This window comes from Pseudonaja textilis, chromosome 15 (genome assembly GCF_049901715.1).
Source record: "Pseudonaja textilis isolate UNSWEBS1 chromosome 15, rPseTex1.2, whole genome shotgun sequence".
Taxonomy (NCBI): Eukaryota; Metazoa; Chordata; class Lepidosauria; order Squamata; family Elapidae; genus Pseudonaja; species Pseudonaja textilis.
Window position 1 is genome coordinate 1991114 of NC_142004.1, and position 14969 is coordinate 2006082.

The 14969-nt window shown below is 48.6% G+C and overlaps 2 protein-coding genes across 10 annotated transcripts; one reads left to right on the plus strand and one right to left on the minus strand.

Annotated features, from left to right (window-relative positions):
• Window positions 1-1148: 1148 nt before the first annotated feature.
• On the plus strand, window positions 1149-5574 carry MTRFR (mitochondrial translation release factor in rescue). 6 transcript variants are annotated; one of them, XM_087913026.1, is made up of 4 exons: window positions 1520-1642; window positions 3607-3746; window positions 4038-4349; window positions 5293-5574. In XM_087913026.1, the coding sequence occupies exons 3-4, from the start codon at window positions 4068-4070 to the stop codon at window positions 5503-5505; spliced, it is 495 nt and encodes a 164-aa protein (XP_087769152.1). In that variant the 5' UTR covers window positions 1520-1642; window positions 3607-3746; window positions 4038-4067; the 3' UTR covers window positions 5506-5574. The 6 variants fall into 6 exon arrangements, with proteins under 6 accessions (XP_026579648.1, XP_087769152.1, XP_087769155.1 ...); XM_087913027.1 differs by lacking the exon at window positions 1520-1642 and adding an exon at window positions 1810-2063; XM_026723863.2 differs by lacking the exon at window positions 3607-3746 and having other exon boundaries at window positions 1149-1642.
• Window positions 5575-6562: 988 nt separating this feature from the next.
• CDK2AP1 (cyclin dependent kinase 2 associated protein 1) lies at window positions 6563-14252 on the minus strand. Of its 4 annotated transcripts, none has more exons than XM_087913032.1 (5): window positions 13957-14251; window positions 10392-10713; window positions 9439-9536; window positions 8393-8519; window positions 6563-7257 (listed from the first exon to the last, which is right to left on the minus strand). In XM_087913032.1, exons 2-5 carry the CDS (start codon window positions 10423-10425, stop codon window positions 7190-7192), a joined length of 327 nt encoding a protein of 108 aa, XP_087769158.1. In that variant the 5' UTR covers window positions 10426-10713; window positions 13957-14251; the 3' UTR covers window positions 6563-7189. The 4 variants fall into 4 exon arrangements, with proteins under 4 accessions (XP_087769158.1, XP_087769157.1, XP_087769159.1 ...); XM_087913031.1 differs by having other exon boundaries at window positions 8393-8522; window positions 13957-14250; XM_087913033.1 differs by lacking the exon at window positions 10392-10713 and having other exon boundaries at window positions 8393-8522; window positions 13957-14252.
• Window positions 14253-14969: the final 717 nt, after the last annotated feature.

The window sequence follows — 14969 nt, forward strand, 5'->3', positions numbered from 1 at the left end:
TTCCTGGTATCGTATGCCTTGACCTATTTCTTCCTGACCAGAGTTCTGTGTGCATGAATTATTTGTAGATCTTAATTTACTCATGCAGCATTCTAAAAATTTCTCTCCTTTTTCAAATCAAGAGTTTTAGAAGTGTGCATACTCAGGGTCAGGGACAATTGTACTTAAGAGATAAACACTTGCCAAGTTAGTCTGAAATATAAACGGATGCTGGGAAGGAACATATTCAGCTTTATATATTATATTTTTTCTTCCACTCTTTGTAGGGTAGAATAGACAAGTGTGATTGGACACACAAGGAATTTGTCTTGGTGCAAATGCTCTCAGGGTACATAAAAGATACACTGGTCGAGAGTCAAGAATCAAAAGGTACAACACTTAATAATTCTTTGTAGGATATGATTGGTTTTCTATATTTATCATTTAGGTCTGTTTCCCCTGTTACAACCAACTTTTTAAAATCAGCTTTTTAATTCTCAAATATAGAATTAGCAACATGTAACCTAAATACATCAAACAGGAGATGTTATTTATTCTCTTTTGATGAAACAGCGAGGAAGCTGCTTAGTTCACTAAATTGCAACTGTGTGCAAAACAATTTTTTTATCCAAGTTGATCCACTGCTTTCTCGTTTTTCTTCTTTATCAATGTTTCTAGTGAAAAATCAAATAAGGGTATATTTATTTATCTATCCTATTTATTTGTAATATTTAGATTTGTCCATCCAGCTCCTGCTTTTCTGCTGTCTTTTACTGTATCCTTTCAAATTAAAAGAACATACACAAAATCAATAATAACAACAAATAACACATCTATCCCAAAAGCTGGAGAAATATTTGATAGATGGATTGAAAATACCAAATCGAACGTAAACAACTGCCAGGCAGTGCAAAGAACCGTAATAACAATATTAAATTCTCACCCAGAATGACTCCCAGCATCTCTTTAGACCTTCTCAAGAACCCTGCAAGATAGGCCAGTCTGGCATTCTGCCCTTATTTACTGGCTTCGAGGCCGACCTTTTAAAGAGCCCCACCCCCTCACTCTTATGGGACAAGGCCAGAGTATAAACATCCAGAGAAGCCAGGGATTGGATGACAGACCTGTCAATCGGAATAGTGGGGCGTGCCGGAGGAAAGGAAATGAGGTCGCCCCGCCCTCCCGTCAGAGGCAGTGGTCCGGTCCTCGCGAGGGCGATTCCGCCTCCGCCACCACCTCGCTTACCTCCCCGGTGGCCCCGGTGGCCTTCCGCGCCGCTCCCGCCAGGCGAAGGCCGAGCTGGGGAAGAAGGCCGACCACCCAACCGTCTCCTCCCCTCCGCCGTTGGCGGTTGAGATTCGAAGAAGCGGTTTCAAGACGAGACGCCAAAGGCTCGCGAGGCGGCTGCGCCGATTGGCTGCTTCCCCAGCCGCCGCGCGACGAGATTGGCTGGCAGGATCGGGAGGAGGGTGCAAAATCTAGGACGCTATTGGCTTGATCTCACTTTGGTCAACGAGTGAGGGACGGGACGGGGGGCGAGAGGGGAGCCTCTCTGGGATTGGCTTCTTCGGGCCTCAGCCATTGGAAGGGGCACCTGTGAGGATGGGGCGCATGCGCAGCAACGTCGGTGTTGAGGCCTTGTCGTAGTTGAGTTACCCCGAAGGTAAGTTTGGGAAGCCACCGAAGTGGACAGACGGGCCGTTGAGAGAAAAGCTCCTCCCTCTCCGGTGCTGCCTTCCCTCCTATTGAGCAGCTGCTCGTGTCCATTTCCCACGCCTTTCTCGCCATCCCAATCGCACAACAACCCTGCGAGGTAGGACAGGCGGACCCAATGAGAGCCAAAACAGCTGGAGAGCTTCACGAAGGTGGAAGGGGGGACAGAATAAGGACTTGAACCCCCTTTTCTCCCCTAATAACCCAGTATGGGACTGCTCTGATTTGCAGCTGGAGAGAGGAGAGCCCCCTCCCTGCCCCCCCAAAAAAGTGGGGTGCACTTTGCAAAGCCCAGATTCAGGAGAAGAAAAAAAACCCGAAGAGCATCAGTAGCCTGAATAAGATCTCCAGACTTGCCACTGCTACTACAGGTAGTCCTTGACTTACAACTGTCTATTTAAGTGATTGTGCAAAGTTGCCCTGGAAAAAAAACATTGGCTTGGGACAGTTTTTCCCACTTAACAATCGTTGTAGCATCACAGCATCATGTGATCAAAATACAGACACACACACCCCTCGGCCACTGCTTTGTACTTATGACGGTTGCAACGTCGCTGGGTGGGTGGGGGGTTTCCCACATGATCCCCTTTTACGACCGTCCAGCAAGCAAAGTCGATGGGGAAGCCAGATCCGTTTAACGACCGTGTTGTTCCTAACTTAACAAGGGCAGTGGATTTAAATGCGGCAAAGTTGAGGTCATGGCGTGGAGCGAAAAGTCACTTTAACACACCCTTTCTCACTCAGCAACGTGTATTTTGGGCTCAAAATTGTGGTCGTAACCTTGAGGACTGCCTGTAGTTTGTTTCGGGCCAATCCCATCACCTTTCTATCCTGTTTGAATGAAGATCGAGTCCTGATTTGTCCACAAGTATTTTTTTAAAAAAAGTATTTTATGGGATACACCCTTGCTTATTCCTATGTCTGGATCTCCGCTTTGGGTCAAAAAAGGAGACGCTACATTTGCTTCTTACCATGATGGAGGGTGGCCAGGCTGCATTTCCCTTTGGCAGTTGGTTGCAATGCAGTGGCCTGAGCTGGTTTTGCAGGGAGGCAACCTGTCCTCACCTCCCTTCCTTCATCCCATTTATTCCCTTGGCAACTGAAGCGGCAAGCATCGCATTGTGACTTCACTGCAGAGAGTGGGAGATGATAAGTGAAAAAGTTGGCTTGAAAACTTGGGCTGCTTTTTCATCTCTTTCTCACAGAGGTCTACAAACTTGGCAACTTTTAAGGTTTGTGGGCTTCCACTCCCAGAATTCTCCAGCCAGCATGGGAGTCGGAAGTCCACGAGTCTTAAAAGTTGCCAAGTTTGGGGACGCTGGCTTTGTCAAGTGAGTAATTTTTGGTCCACCCCCATCCATGAATCTTCTCAAAAAAATTATTCCCAAAATGTGCGATTCGGTACGAGCGTGGGATCGAACGCTGAATTGGAAATATTTTGACCATGTAGCATTTCTCAGGGAGCAACCTATTTTCAATGGCTGGTACTTCACCTACAAAGTCAAACGGCTTTTTTTAAAAAAGAGTTTCAGTCGAGACCAAGTTTTAAGTCGTGGCTTTCAAACAAAGCTGGAAGGTACGAAAACTTCGTTTTAGATCAAATTTTGTTTCAAGAGCCCATTACGCCCACATTACTTAGGGTGGCTTATTTTGGTGTGTGCTGACTCAAAAGTTTTTCTGGTCCTGAGTTTTAAAAAATAGATTTATTTATTTTTTTCTCCCTTGGAGCCACTGGGTCTTGGCAACCTCTGTCAGTTGATCAGCTTAGAGCCATTAATTTGCTCTAAGAATAGTAAGAGGAGAGGGGAAAAAAAGCCGCACGAAGGAAGCAGAGCTTGCTCGCCCTCCTCCCTTCCCTGCAGTGTGAGTTTGTCCCTTCCTGCTGAGCTGCACACCTGGTGTATTATTTAACAGAGAAGGCTGGAGCGGAGCATATGCAAAAATAGAAAAGGGACAGATGGAAGGCAGAGTACCGGACTTGCTGGATCGCAGCCAAACGGAGCTGCGCAAGGGAGACCAAAGTGCGTTTGGGCCGCCATTAAGAGGCACACCAGGTACGATGTATGACATGGTTTATTTTCTCAAAAGTAGGCGTGGGTTAAATACATCAGACACAATCTTTTTAAATAGCTGCAGACGCACTTTTTCTCCAGTGCCAGTTCTGCAGTTCACCAGACATTCGGTGTGGCATGAAGTGTCGCAAAGCCAAGGCAAATTTGGCTCATTCCTTCTACCAAACTGTTAAACCTGCTGTAGGCTATGGTTTGTTAACTCAACCGAGTTTCTTCTGGATTTTATTTTACTTTTTTTTCCCCTAGCTGAGTCTTCCTGTTTCTCTCTTGCAGCTTAGAAAAGTCCCCGCCAGTTCGTTTTAGATGCCTCCCTCAAATTTATTACGTTTCACTGCCTCTTTGATCCATCGGAGAACTTTCCCTTGGACATCGAGGCTTGGAGACAGACATCTCTTAATGCGCCAGTGCCTTGGAGTGCCGTACATCCTTGGAGTAGGGAAGAAGAGCTGCAGCGAGCTGCTTCCTCTCAATGAAGCCGACTTGGAAGAACAGTTTGTCCGGGGTTTTGGGCCTGGAGGCCAGGCTACAAACAAAACCAACAACTGTGTGGTTCTCAAGCATCTCCCTTCGGGGATTGTCATCAAGGTGAAGGCACCGACGGTTCTACTCAATTTCCTGGCAGGTTTCCCTTATTTGATCCAGTTTTTCCTCTGTAGCTTGCCGTGCATGATCTGGAAGGTACTCAAGGGTCTGAAATAGGGGGTTTCCCGATCGCTTATGGCGTGTGAAAGCCTGGTCCGGGTGTTTAGAGAAACTTTCCTGTTGTAAGCTCATCTGTGATGGGGAGTGGAGTAAATTTAGATCTGTATTTGACCAGGAAAAGCTTTAGCTCAATCTGCAAGTCGTGTGGTCGTATTGAAACTTAGTTGTGTATGCAGTGTTTTTTCTTCACCTTGGCAGCTTGAAGATGGGTGAACATCCACTCCCAGAATTCCCCAGGGTCTGCCTTCTCTAGGGCCCAGACTCTATGGTTGGTAGACCTCAGAAGATGGATGGTCTTCAACTCCCAGAATTCCCCAGGGCCTGCCTTTTCTAGAGCTCAGACTCTATGGTTGGTAGACCTCAGAAGGCGGGTGAACGTCAACTCCCAGAATTCCCTGGTGGCTGCCTTCTCTAGGGCCCAGACTCCATGGTTGGTAAACCTCAGAAGATGGATGGTCTTCAACTCCCAGAATTCTCCAGCCAACAAGGGAAATCTGGGAATTGAAGTCTGCCCATCTTTAAGTTGCCACGGTTAAGAAACGCTTCTAGATGAAAGCTGTTTTCAACTGGTGAACCATCTCATCCTGCTCATCCTACTAGAAGCGTTGGTATAACATGGCCCACGTGCTAATCCTCATACTGGCATTTATGGATCCCTCTGGGAGCTTTTGCCAGCCTATTGAGTCTCTTCAGTGCCGTTTTTCTCCATTTCCGGCTGCTGAATGCCTCCTGCCCCCTGCTTTTCTTGAGGAACGCCTAGCAAAGGTGTCCAGATGAGGCGGCCCGCGTTCTCTTTTAACGCTAGATCCTTGTTTTTCTTCCCTAGTGCCATCAGACTCGATCCCTCGAGACCAACCGCTCAAAAGCCAGGGAGATCCTTCAGGAGAAAGTGGACATCTTCTACAAGGGCCAGTCCAGCGTGGTGCTCCAGGAGAAACAGGAGTTGCAGAAAAAAAAGGAAGAGAAGAGACGACAAGCCAAAAAAAACCTGGAAAGGAAGCGGCACTTGAAAGAAATGCATGCCCTGGAGGACAAATAGGAGCATAAAGAGAGTTTCGGCTGACGTTATTTTTAAAAAACGGGACCTACTCTAATCAATGCATTTTTTTTTAAACTCTGCAATTCAGCAGAAAACAATACAGTCCAATCGGTGCTTGAATTATTAGCATGATGGCATCATTTCCACCACCACCCTCTCCATTTCACTGAGGGCAGGAGAGATCCTTGCAGGTGGCAAGGAACCTACCCCATTTTCCAGGGCCTAGATCACAGCATTTTGGGGGGGGGGGAGAGGGGTCACGTAATTTATTTCTTCTCTTTGCATATTTGCCAGAACTTTTACAAGAACGAAGTCCAGCTTCTTTGCTGTCATTTGGTAGCGTGCAAAAATTGCTGTAGCATTTCGGTCGCGCCGCGCTGTTAAACCCAGTTGTCCCAAGGTGACGCGTTCCGTCGGTATCAAAGCCACGAAGAAAGTTTTTAAATCAGGATAAGATGGATCCCTTTCCTGGAGTCCATCAACGCTTCTGGATGTATGTTTGCTTTCATTTCCTTAAATCTTTTCTATCTCCTCTACTTGTCCTCTTTTAATAATTTTAATTACTTGTCCAGCTCACTCCCCACTCCCCCATGGCTCTCTGGTATTTAACCACAGGAATTATTGAAAATAAGCTTTATTACGTCAAGTAATAAATACATACAAAGAGGCAAAGTTGCAATTTAAATCCGGGGACGGGGAGAATTGTTAATAACGGCTGAAAGTTGGCTGTTTTCTGCTTGGGAGGAACTTGTGCGTTTTTTGGGGGGATGGTTGTGGAAAACTCACCCAAAGAAAGGGACGTTTCCAAAGATACCGTTTACGGTCTGCGTGCCAAAAGAATAATACTCCAGATGATTATATGGCAAGTTGAAGAATAGATGGCAGGGAACTTTATAATTCCACCAGTTTAAAAACAATCCCTGAAATGGTTGGGCTGGGAGACAAGTTAATTTGGAGCAATTAAGGCATTTTTTTTTCCCAAAAAAGGTTTACCCTGCAAATCCTAAGTATTTTTACTTTGGGGTGTTGTGCAGGATTGTTTTTTTGTGTGTGTGTGTGTGGATGTCCACAACTCATCGACATAACGGTATGGATCTGTCCTCCAGGCACGCAAAACTATTGATGCATTGTATAGAAAAATGTCAGTAACGCAGGAGGGGGGTTCTGATAGGGGAACCTGTCCAGTTTTATTTCAGTGAGGAATCTCTGGAAAGCGGCAAGGGATCCCTCCACTGGCTCTGAACACAGACTAGAAAAAGATCTAAGGGGGATGCGAGCCTGGAGAGCAATTGCGAAAAGTTGAGAAAAGGGATGTTGGGTACGGATGACAAACGGGCAGGAAGCAAAGCTTGTTCCCGATTAGGAGCAGAATTTGGGTGGAAAAAGAAGAAAAAACCCACCCCCTGAATAATTGCCGTTCTTCCAAGGGGTGGGTTTTTTTGTTTTGGATTGATCCATCCAGGATGGCAACTTGCAGAAATGTAAGAGTCAAAATGAAGCTTGTGAGATGATACAACACAAAAAAAAACGTCTGGATGGGAGCAGGAATTCAATGGGAGACCGGAATTCTCGGCCACAGTTCTTGGAAAGGGAACTATGCCAAACGAGGAAGAAGACGTGCAGAAAATGGCCAGTTGGAAGGGTTGGTCTGCATTTTTCCAGAGGAAGGGGATTGAAGGGGATCTTAAGATCTTGCGTTCCTCTCCGTCTCTGCTAAACATTCTCGGACAAGTCCTCTGGCGTGGATGATACCTGTAAAAATAAATATATATATTTTTTGGAAGATGCTTTTTTGTCCCCCACAAAATGAGCGAGCAACTTAACTGCTGACCAGGGAAATAACATCATGAAGAGCCAAAATTCCAAAGCAAATCGTATTTAAATCCTTATGTGCAAAATCCATTTTGGCCTTTGCGGGTATCCTCAATTTAATGACAATTTATTTAGTGACAGTTCAAAGTTACGCCGGGGCCAAAATAAGTGACTTAGCCATTTTTTTTCACACTGATGACCTCCCCATGGTCACCGGATCAAAATTCAGAGGCTTGGCAACTGACTCACACTTACGATGGTCGCTGCGTCTCACAAGCCAGGGGGTTCCCTTTTGCGACCGTCTGACAAGCAAAGTCAATGGGATTGACTTAACGACCGGGTGGCCAGCTTACCACTGCCACTGCCGTGCTTCCCTTAACAACGGAGGCAAGAAAGGTTGTAAAAGGGGGCGAAACTCACTTAACGACAGAAATGTTGGGCTCCACGGCAGCCTACCTGTATTTGAGTCTCCACATTTGGAATAAATCTCTTTATTTGTGTAAAATACGGTAGACGGTGCTGTTTTCCTAGAGCAGCCGCCTCCAACTTTGGCAACTTTAAAGCTGGTGCTCTTCAACTCCCAGAATTCTTTGCTGGCTGGGGAATTCTGGGAGTTGAAGTCCGCCAGGCTTAAAGTTCTCACGGTTGGAGACCGCTGCTCTAGAAAATAGCCTGCCTCTTGCACTTAAGCCAGGGCGGGACAGCCGAGACCCTAATGGCCTCCTTTGTAGTTTGCGGCAAAGCGTGTTTGGATTAAACTGGATTCCCGCCTAGCAGGATGGGTGAACCCTGAAGCTTGTCACTATGGCAACGGAGATCAAGCAATGAAGGAAACAAGGCCGAAACAACTCGGTTGGTTAGAGCGACACACAAGGTGGGCCTGACGCCAACTCCCCCGTGTTAATTCCCGCCGATCTGCTCCCAATAGTAAGCCTCTTTCCATCAGCGCCACGACTACTACTACCCGTTGCAAATTCAGAATCGGCGGGTTATTAAGCCGGCTTCAAATGCTGGGGACACAATCCCGAGGACTAGAAACGCCGGCGATTTAAAAGGAGGCTGACCTAAAATTTACCTCGTTTTAGCCTTTCCATGGCACTTTTGCTGCCGGCGTAGGTGGGTCTGATTTCTTTTCCTAATTCTTCGATGATGGTCAGGAGTTCTGCGTATTTACTCTGAGGGACTTGGTTGCTGCTGGTGGCCTGCTGGCAGAGGAGGAAAGAGGGGGAAAAAAACCTGGAATTAAGTCACAAAGACACCCAAAATCCGAGGGTTACAAATGAGCAGAACAATAGGGGCAGTCCTCCTCTTAACAACTTTTCGTTTAGTGACCGAAAGTTACAATTGGCCCCGAAAAAAAAAGATACTGGAACACTGCTATCATGTCCGCTCCTGGTCCTTCTCTTCATTAGACTGGACCTATACAATTCCTGCAACTGTTCATCGTACGGTTTAGCCTCCAGCCCCCTGATAATCTTGGTCGCTCTTCTCAGCACCTTTTCTACTTCATTGTGTCAACTAAAAAAAAAAATACTTCTTTGGTCTTTTTAGTTGCCAGCAGAAAGGGAGTGGGGGTGGGGGGGAAGCAGCGCATTCCTGAAATGCTTCAGATAATTGCTAGGCAGCCGAAGATGTTGGCACGCAAGATGATTACTGGAGAGGACGTCTGATGACTTTTGGCTATGGATGTGTCCCATTGGAGAATATACAACCAGGGGATGGCGGGGAAAACCAGGGTCAAGGGGGAAATGAATGAAGTATTTTAGTGTCGGTTGCACCCAGCTAACGCCAACATGGCCACTTCTAATCTTTTTTTTTTCCTCTGAGAGATGCGGCTAGAGACTTCCAATTTGAATGGGGTAGAATTGTCGGAGCCCTGACACACTGCAGGCAGAGACACATCTCTACCAGAACTGACCCCTTGTAAGGATTAGAATAGCCCTTAATGACAAAAGAAAACCTGCTTTTTCCTTCTTTCGAAGAATCCTGTAGCGTCATCACAATTTCAACCCTCTACACGACACGAAGGAAAGCAGGACTGACCAAGTGACTTGACGCCGCCCCCCACCCACCCCCGTGTCCATAAAGTTGAAATTAAAAAAAATAAATCACCATTTTTACCTGCCCTCCTTGTGTGTAGCCTAGAGAAGGGGGTCCATAGTCGTTAATCAGGTGTCGGTACTGCCCCGAGCCCGCCATGCTGCTGGAAGGAGAATGCGCTTAGGGGAGAAAGAAATGCAACGGATAAGACTGGATCCCCAAAGAAGGGAAAAAGGTTATCAGAGAAAATGCATTCTTGGTTCAACAGCGTTACCTACTGCTTAACAGCGACACGAAATGGCAGCCTTAAGTCGGGAAATAAATACAAACGCTTCCTTTTTTCGTCTCGGCAAAGGAAACTTTCTCCCTCTTTGCATGGCTTTTCCTTGTTCTCCCAGCTGCGAAATATTAAAAACTGGCCATTTTCTTGTAACGCTGGCAGGATTTTGCAAGCTCAGAGTCGCTGCTCGGAAGTGGGCAGCCCCAGAAATCCTAAATAAACCCCCCCCATGCAAACGGATAACAGGATCGGGCTTCAGAATAATCAAAATTATGTTAGACTCCCCGGCTCAGGGAAAAAAAAAACCCACAAATCTACATCTGGGAAACGGGCAATGAAACTCCTTCAGGCGCAGGAGAATATCAGGGTCCGGCATTGCAGAAAAGACACCAAATTTTCTTTCTTTTGGCGGGCGGTTGAGTATATTTACATTAAAGTTGGCCACCAAACACATCGACTTATTCCCTTAAAGCCTCTGCAGCAGCTCACTTGGTATAATACGGGCTCCAATCCAAAGCACGCCAAACACAGGGTGATTTACCACACGTGTGAAGTGGCTGTTTGGTGGTTTTATAAAAATATAAGGGGATTATGGGTCCATTCCGAAGCCCAACTTCACCTGCCTGCCTTCTCTAGGGAGGATGAGCCCTCCACGAGACCCATCTCGCCCTAGAGGCTGGCTCCGTATCTCGAGGCTGTGCCACCTAACCCTCTTCTCTAACCGCCCCCAAACCACGATCGGGGGTCCCTTTACCTGCTCCTTGGCCCTCAAACACGTAGTAGGACATAACCTCCGGCAGCCAGAACCTCCTCTGCCGGCAGCAGGCCCCCAGGAACAAAAGGAGAGGAGGGGGGGGGCTCGGATTTGGCTGCGCCACCGTCCCCCCCCTTCAAACGCAATGCAGATGGCCGCCGTTTGCAGCCGTGCCAGCTTCGCCCAGCTGGAGGGTGAGGGTGGGTGGTGGAAGGAAAGACACACAATGCCAGGCTGGCTTGGAAACGGGAAGCCTTCGCCGAAGGACATCCAGAGCTCATTTAGCTGAGCCCGGACGCTGGGAGGGAAACATCGCAGAGAGCTGGAAAGAGATTCGGGGCAGCGGATCAACCGATTCGGTCGCAGGGGATCTCTTCCCCCTTCTGGGTAGGATCCGTTTCAGGGCCCCCAGAACCAGCCTAGCCTAGTTCTGTATGGGCTCAGAACTCCGCTGTTTGGAAATAAGGGAATACAAAGGCCACCAGTGCCATAGACCCTGCCTGGCACCTGGCCACAAGGATGGGCGATGCCAGCTTAAACATTGGGTGCATTCAGCTTCTAGCCTCCTTTGTCTGCCTGGCTGGCCTTGAGCCAGGGTGCCAGAGTGTGCCCTGTTCACAAAGCAGGCAGAGAAGCTACGATGGAGAGGACGGATACTCAACGTCCCTCTTTCCATCCCCTCAAAAACACCCTACGGAAGAAACAATATGCGCCTTTAAAAACAAATACAAATAAAAAGAATAAGGACATGAATAATGGGCCCTTGGTTACGACTTGGGTTGTTAAGTGTTTACCAGTCTCGGACTGTGAATCGAAGATTAAATCAATACTATTACTACTAATAATAACCAAAGGGCTGCCTGGATGCATGGAAAATTTGGACTTATTAGACCTGAATATCCCAACTTTGCCCCCACCCCAAAACAAACAAACAAACAAACAAACAACACCCCGCCTTACTTGGAACTGCTAAGAAAGAGGCTGCTTTAATAGGTCTTAGATCTTCGGTTAGGACCAGAATTGTTACGTGTTTTTTTTTTCCCAGTCCCAGACCGTGAATCAAATTCAAGATTAAATCTATAAGAATAATGACTAGGAATAGGAAAGAATAAGAAAATGAATAAGAATAAGAAAATGAGAACGAGAAGGCAGCTGGGGTTAAACAGGAATCAGCCCACGCATCTGAAGGAAGATCCTTCTAGATGGTTTTTTTATCCTTTTTTCTTTTGCGTTAAGGACAATCCTCATGTCTTGGAAAGGAAGCGAAGTGGATTTTGGAGGCAGACTGAGTCATCCTTTCAATGTGGCAGATGGCTGGCTCGGGCGGCCTTCCTCCCATTTCGAAGCCCATCCAAAACTACACACACACACACACACACACACACACACACACCAAAAAGGCAGGAAAAAAAGGGAATCTTTTGGGAGCGGGGTAGAACCCTGCCATTCCTGGGCCAGATGTAAAGGAACAGCTGCAGACTTCAAAATCTAAGCCCTGCTGGCTTGGACACTTTTGAAAGTCCCCCAGGCTCTAGCCTTTATTTTTATTTTTAGCTGAATTTTCTCAGGGTCATCAGATTTTATTTCCCCCTCCCCCCAGGGTGCCTTTGAAATTTCCCACCCGTAAAAAACGCAAGGGAGCTGAATGCAGGGATTTCGAGCATCCTTGAAACCCAAACCTCTGTAATAAAACAGTCAGAGAGATGTGCTTTGGGGAGGTGGGCATAACCCTGGGGGGGAGGGGGGGCATAGCCCCCAGGCACGGATTTTCAGGGGGCCTTTGCAAGCTGTCCCTCTGAAAAGGTACCGAGGATGCTGGTTTAGGCATTAAGCAAGTCATTATTGGCTTAACCATAGTTTACTGGATAAATCACAGCTGGCTGGGTGCACAGAACATCCATTAATCACCCTCCCAAACCCCTACAGCTTGACAACTTTAAAATGCTGGCTGGGGAATGCTGGGAGTTGAAGGCCACAAATTTTAAAGCTGATAAGTTTGAAAAAAAAAAATCCTATTGGTTTAGCCTATGGAATGAACCAAAGTGCTGCCCATTAACCAGCTTACCCAAACCTAAGTTAGAAACCAAACTTTAGAAGAAGACCTGAATGATTTTAGAAAAGGGTTTTTGCAAGCACTGTTTTTAAACATCTCTTCCTTCAAACACGGCCCTGTAAAGTTATCCCCTCCTGGTTTTTAACAGAGTTTTATTACAAGAAACTTTTAACTCAGCTTTCTGAGGTTGAGACTACAATACCTGTTCTATTCTTGGTATAGTGGGTGGGTGGAGATAGATAGATAGATAGATAGATGGATGGATGGATGGATGGATGGATGGATGGATAGATAGATAGATAGATAGATAGATAGATAGATAGAGGCGGGCAGGCGGGCATAGATGAGAGAGAATATATATTGATAGATTATAGATGACAGAGATGATAAAGATATATTGATACATGATAGATAACAGATAGAAGATATAGATAGATATACAGAAGAGAAAGACATAGAGAAGAAAGGTGAGATAGAAAAGATAAACAGAAAGATAAAAGAAAGAGAGAGAGAAATAGAGAGAGAAGCATATAGATGATAAGATTGACTAATTGATGGATAATTGATAGACTAGCTAGCTAGAACAGGGTTTCTCTAGGCATCCTGCCTCTACCTCTGTATGACTGAAGTGACATGGATGTACTGGTGATGGAGACACACAGGGACTACAACACCCAGAATCCCTGGCAGGCATTGGAAGCCTAGTGCCCAACTTATCTAAAGGGAGATACCCAAGCCATCTTGGTTAGGGTCATAGGTCAGGGGAGGAGGATGGTGAGTGAAGATAAACCCCCCCTCCAAAAAAAACCTAATAAAAGTACACACTTTTGCAGAGGAGGGGGTCAGTTCACGGGTGGAGGGGGGTCTGGGAGGGAAAGGAGGGGAGGGGGCTTTGGAAACCTTTTGGGTTCTTAGGGAGGAAACTTTCCGGGCAGGATCCACACTCTTTAAGAGTGGGGGGGGAGAACCCCCTCCTCAATTGGAAGTCTTCTCCTGCCTGGGGGCAAAGCCCACCAGAGGCTCCATCCAGGCTCCTTTGGGGGAGAAAGACCCCCCCCCCCAGCCACCACCACCCCGGAGAGAGCCCAGCGCCGGGTCTCTGAGCACGTGCAAAGTTGGGTTGGGGAGGGGGCGAAGGTCCCTTGCTCTGCCCTCCCCCTCCCCCTCCTCTTCTTCCTCCTCCAGCCCCTCCCTCTCCTTCCCCCCTCCCCCTCTGCCTTGTGCCCGGCCGAGGCCAGGCCAGGCCAGGCTCGGCTCCCCGTCCCTCCCTCCCTCCCTCCGAATCAAGACCCCCCTTCCCCAATATCCTCCCCACCCCGGCGCCCCCCACCCCGACTCGCCCAGGCCGGGCGGGGGAAGCGTCTCGGGGCGCCATCCAAAGTTTGCAAGCGCACAAAGGCGGCGCGGGGTGGGCTGCAGACCCCCCCTCCCCCCAGCGCGACCCTCCCCTTCTTCCAGCCGGGGAGGGGGGCGGTCCCGGCCGGTTCCCCTCCCCGACCCCGTGCGCCTCACCTGGCCCGAGGGGCTTGTAGGACATGCGGGCGCCGGGAGGCTCCGGGGCCGGCACGCCCGGCGAGGTCCGCGCCACCGCGCCGCCTCCTTGGCTCGCGGGCTGCCTGCGCCGCTGCCGGAGACCCCCGAGGAGGAGGAGGAGGAGGAAGAGGAGGAGGAAGAGGGCGCTAGGGCCCCTGGATCCCTCCGGCCCCGCCGCAGCCGCCCATCCCGTCGCTCCCGTCGCCCCCGCTGCTCTCGCCTGCCCCGCCGCGCTCCCGGCTCGGCCATGCGGGGGAGGGAGGAGGGGGCGGGGAAGAGGAGGGACAGGAGGAGGAGGAAGGGAAGGAAGGAAGGAAGGAGGAGGAGGGGGCGGGGAAGAGGAGGAGAGAAGAGGAGGAAGGAAGAAGAGGAGAGAGGAGGAGGAAGGAGGCGGGGAAGAGGAGGAATAAGTGGGGAGGAAGGGGAGGAGAGGGAAGGAAGAAGAGGCGTAAGAGGGAGGGAGAGGAAGGAAGGAGAGGAGGTGGAGGAAGAGGGGAAGAGGAGGAAGGAGAAGAAGAAGGAAGAAGAGGTGGAGGAGGAAGGAGGGGAAGGGAAGAGGAGGAAGGGGGAAGAAGAGGAAGGAGGAAGAGGAGAGGGGAGAAGGGTGAGGAGAAGAGGAGAAATAAGCGGAGAGGAAGAAGAGAAATAAGTGGAGAGGAAGGGGAGGAGAGGGGAGGAAGAGGAAGGAGGAGGGGGTGAGGAGGAGGAAAAGTTGGCTGGCCTTTTCCCCCCAAGGGTGGGAGTGGGAGGGGATTCCTCTGGGCGAGGGGGGGGGGACACACGGGACTGGACGGTTTATACCAGGGCTGGCAGGAGAGGGGTTGGTTGGTTGCCATCCTGCTACGTACAATCCGTTTCCTTCCTTCCTTCCCTTCTTGTTTTCTTGCTCCTTTGCCTCTTTTTCTTCTTTTTTCCTTTCTTGTTGCAAAGGGAAGGATGCATCTTTGGATTACCTGGAGTTCCAAAAAGGCTGGAAATCTCACTATTTGCAA

Excerpts from the sequence above, each read along its gene's own strand:
- MTRFR (XM_026723863.2), top strand. The coding sequence starts at position 4,068 with ATGCCTCCCTCAAATTTATTACGTTTCACTGCCTCTTTGATCCATCGG. Across the intron at positions 4,350-5,292 it reads CTTCGGGGATTGTCATCAAG|TGCCATCAGACTCGATCCCT; the intron begins GTGAAGGCACCG and ends TTTCTTCCCTAG.
- CDK2AP1 (XM_087913031.1), bottom strand. The coding sequence starts at position 10,425 with ATGTCCTACTACGTGTTTGAGGGCCAAGGAGCAG. Across the intron at positions 9,537-10,391 it reads GTTTGAGGGCCAAGGAGCAG|CGCATTCTCCTTCCAGCAGC; the intron begins GTAAAGGGACCC and ends TTCTCCCCTAAG. Across the intron at positions 8,523-9,438 it reads GCTACACACAAGGAGGGCAG|CAGGCCACCAGCAGCAACCA; the intron begins GTAAAAATGGTG and ends CTCCTCTGCCAG.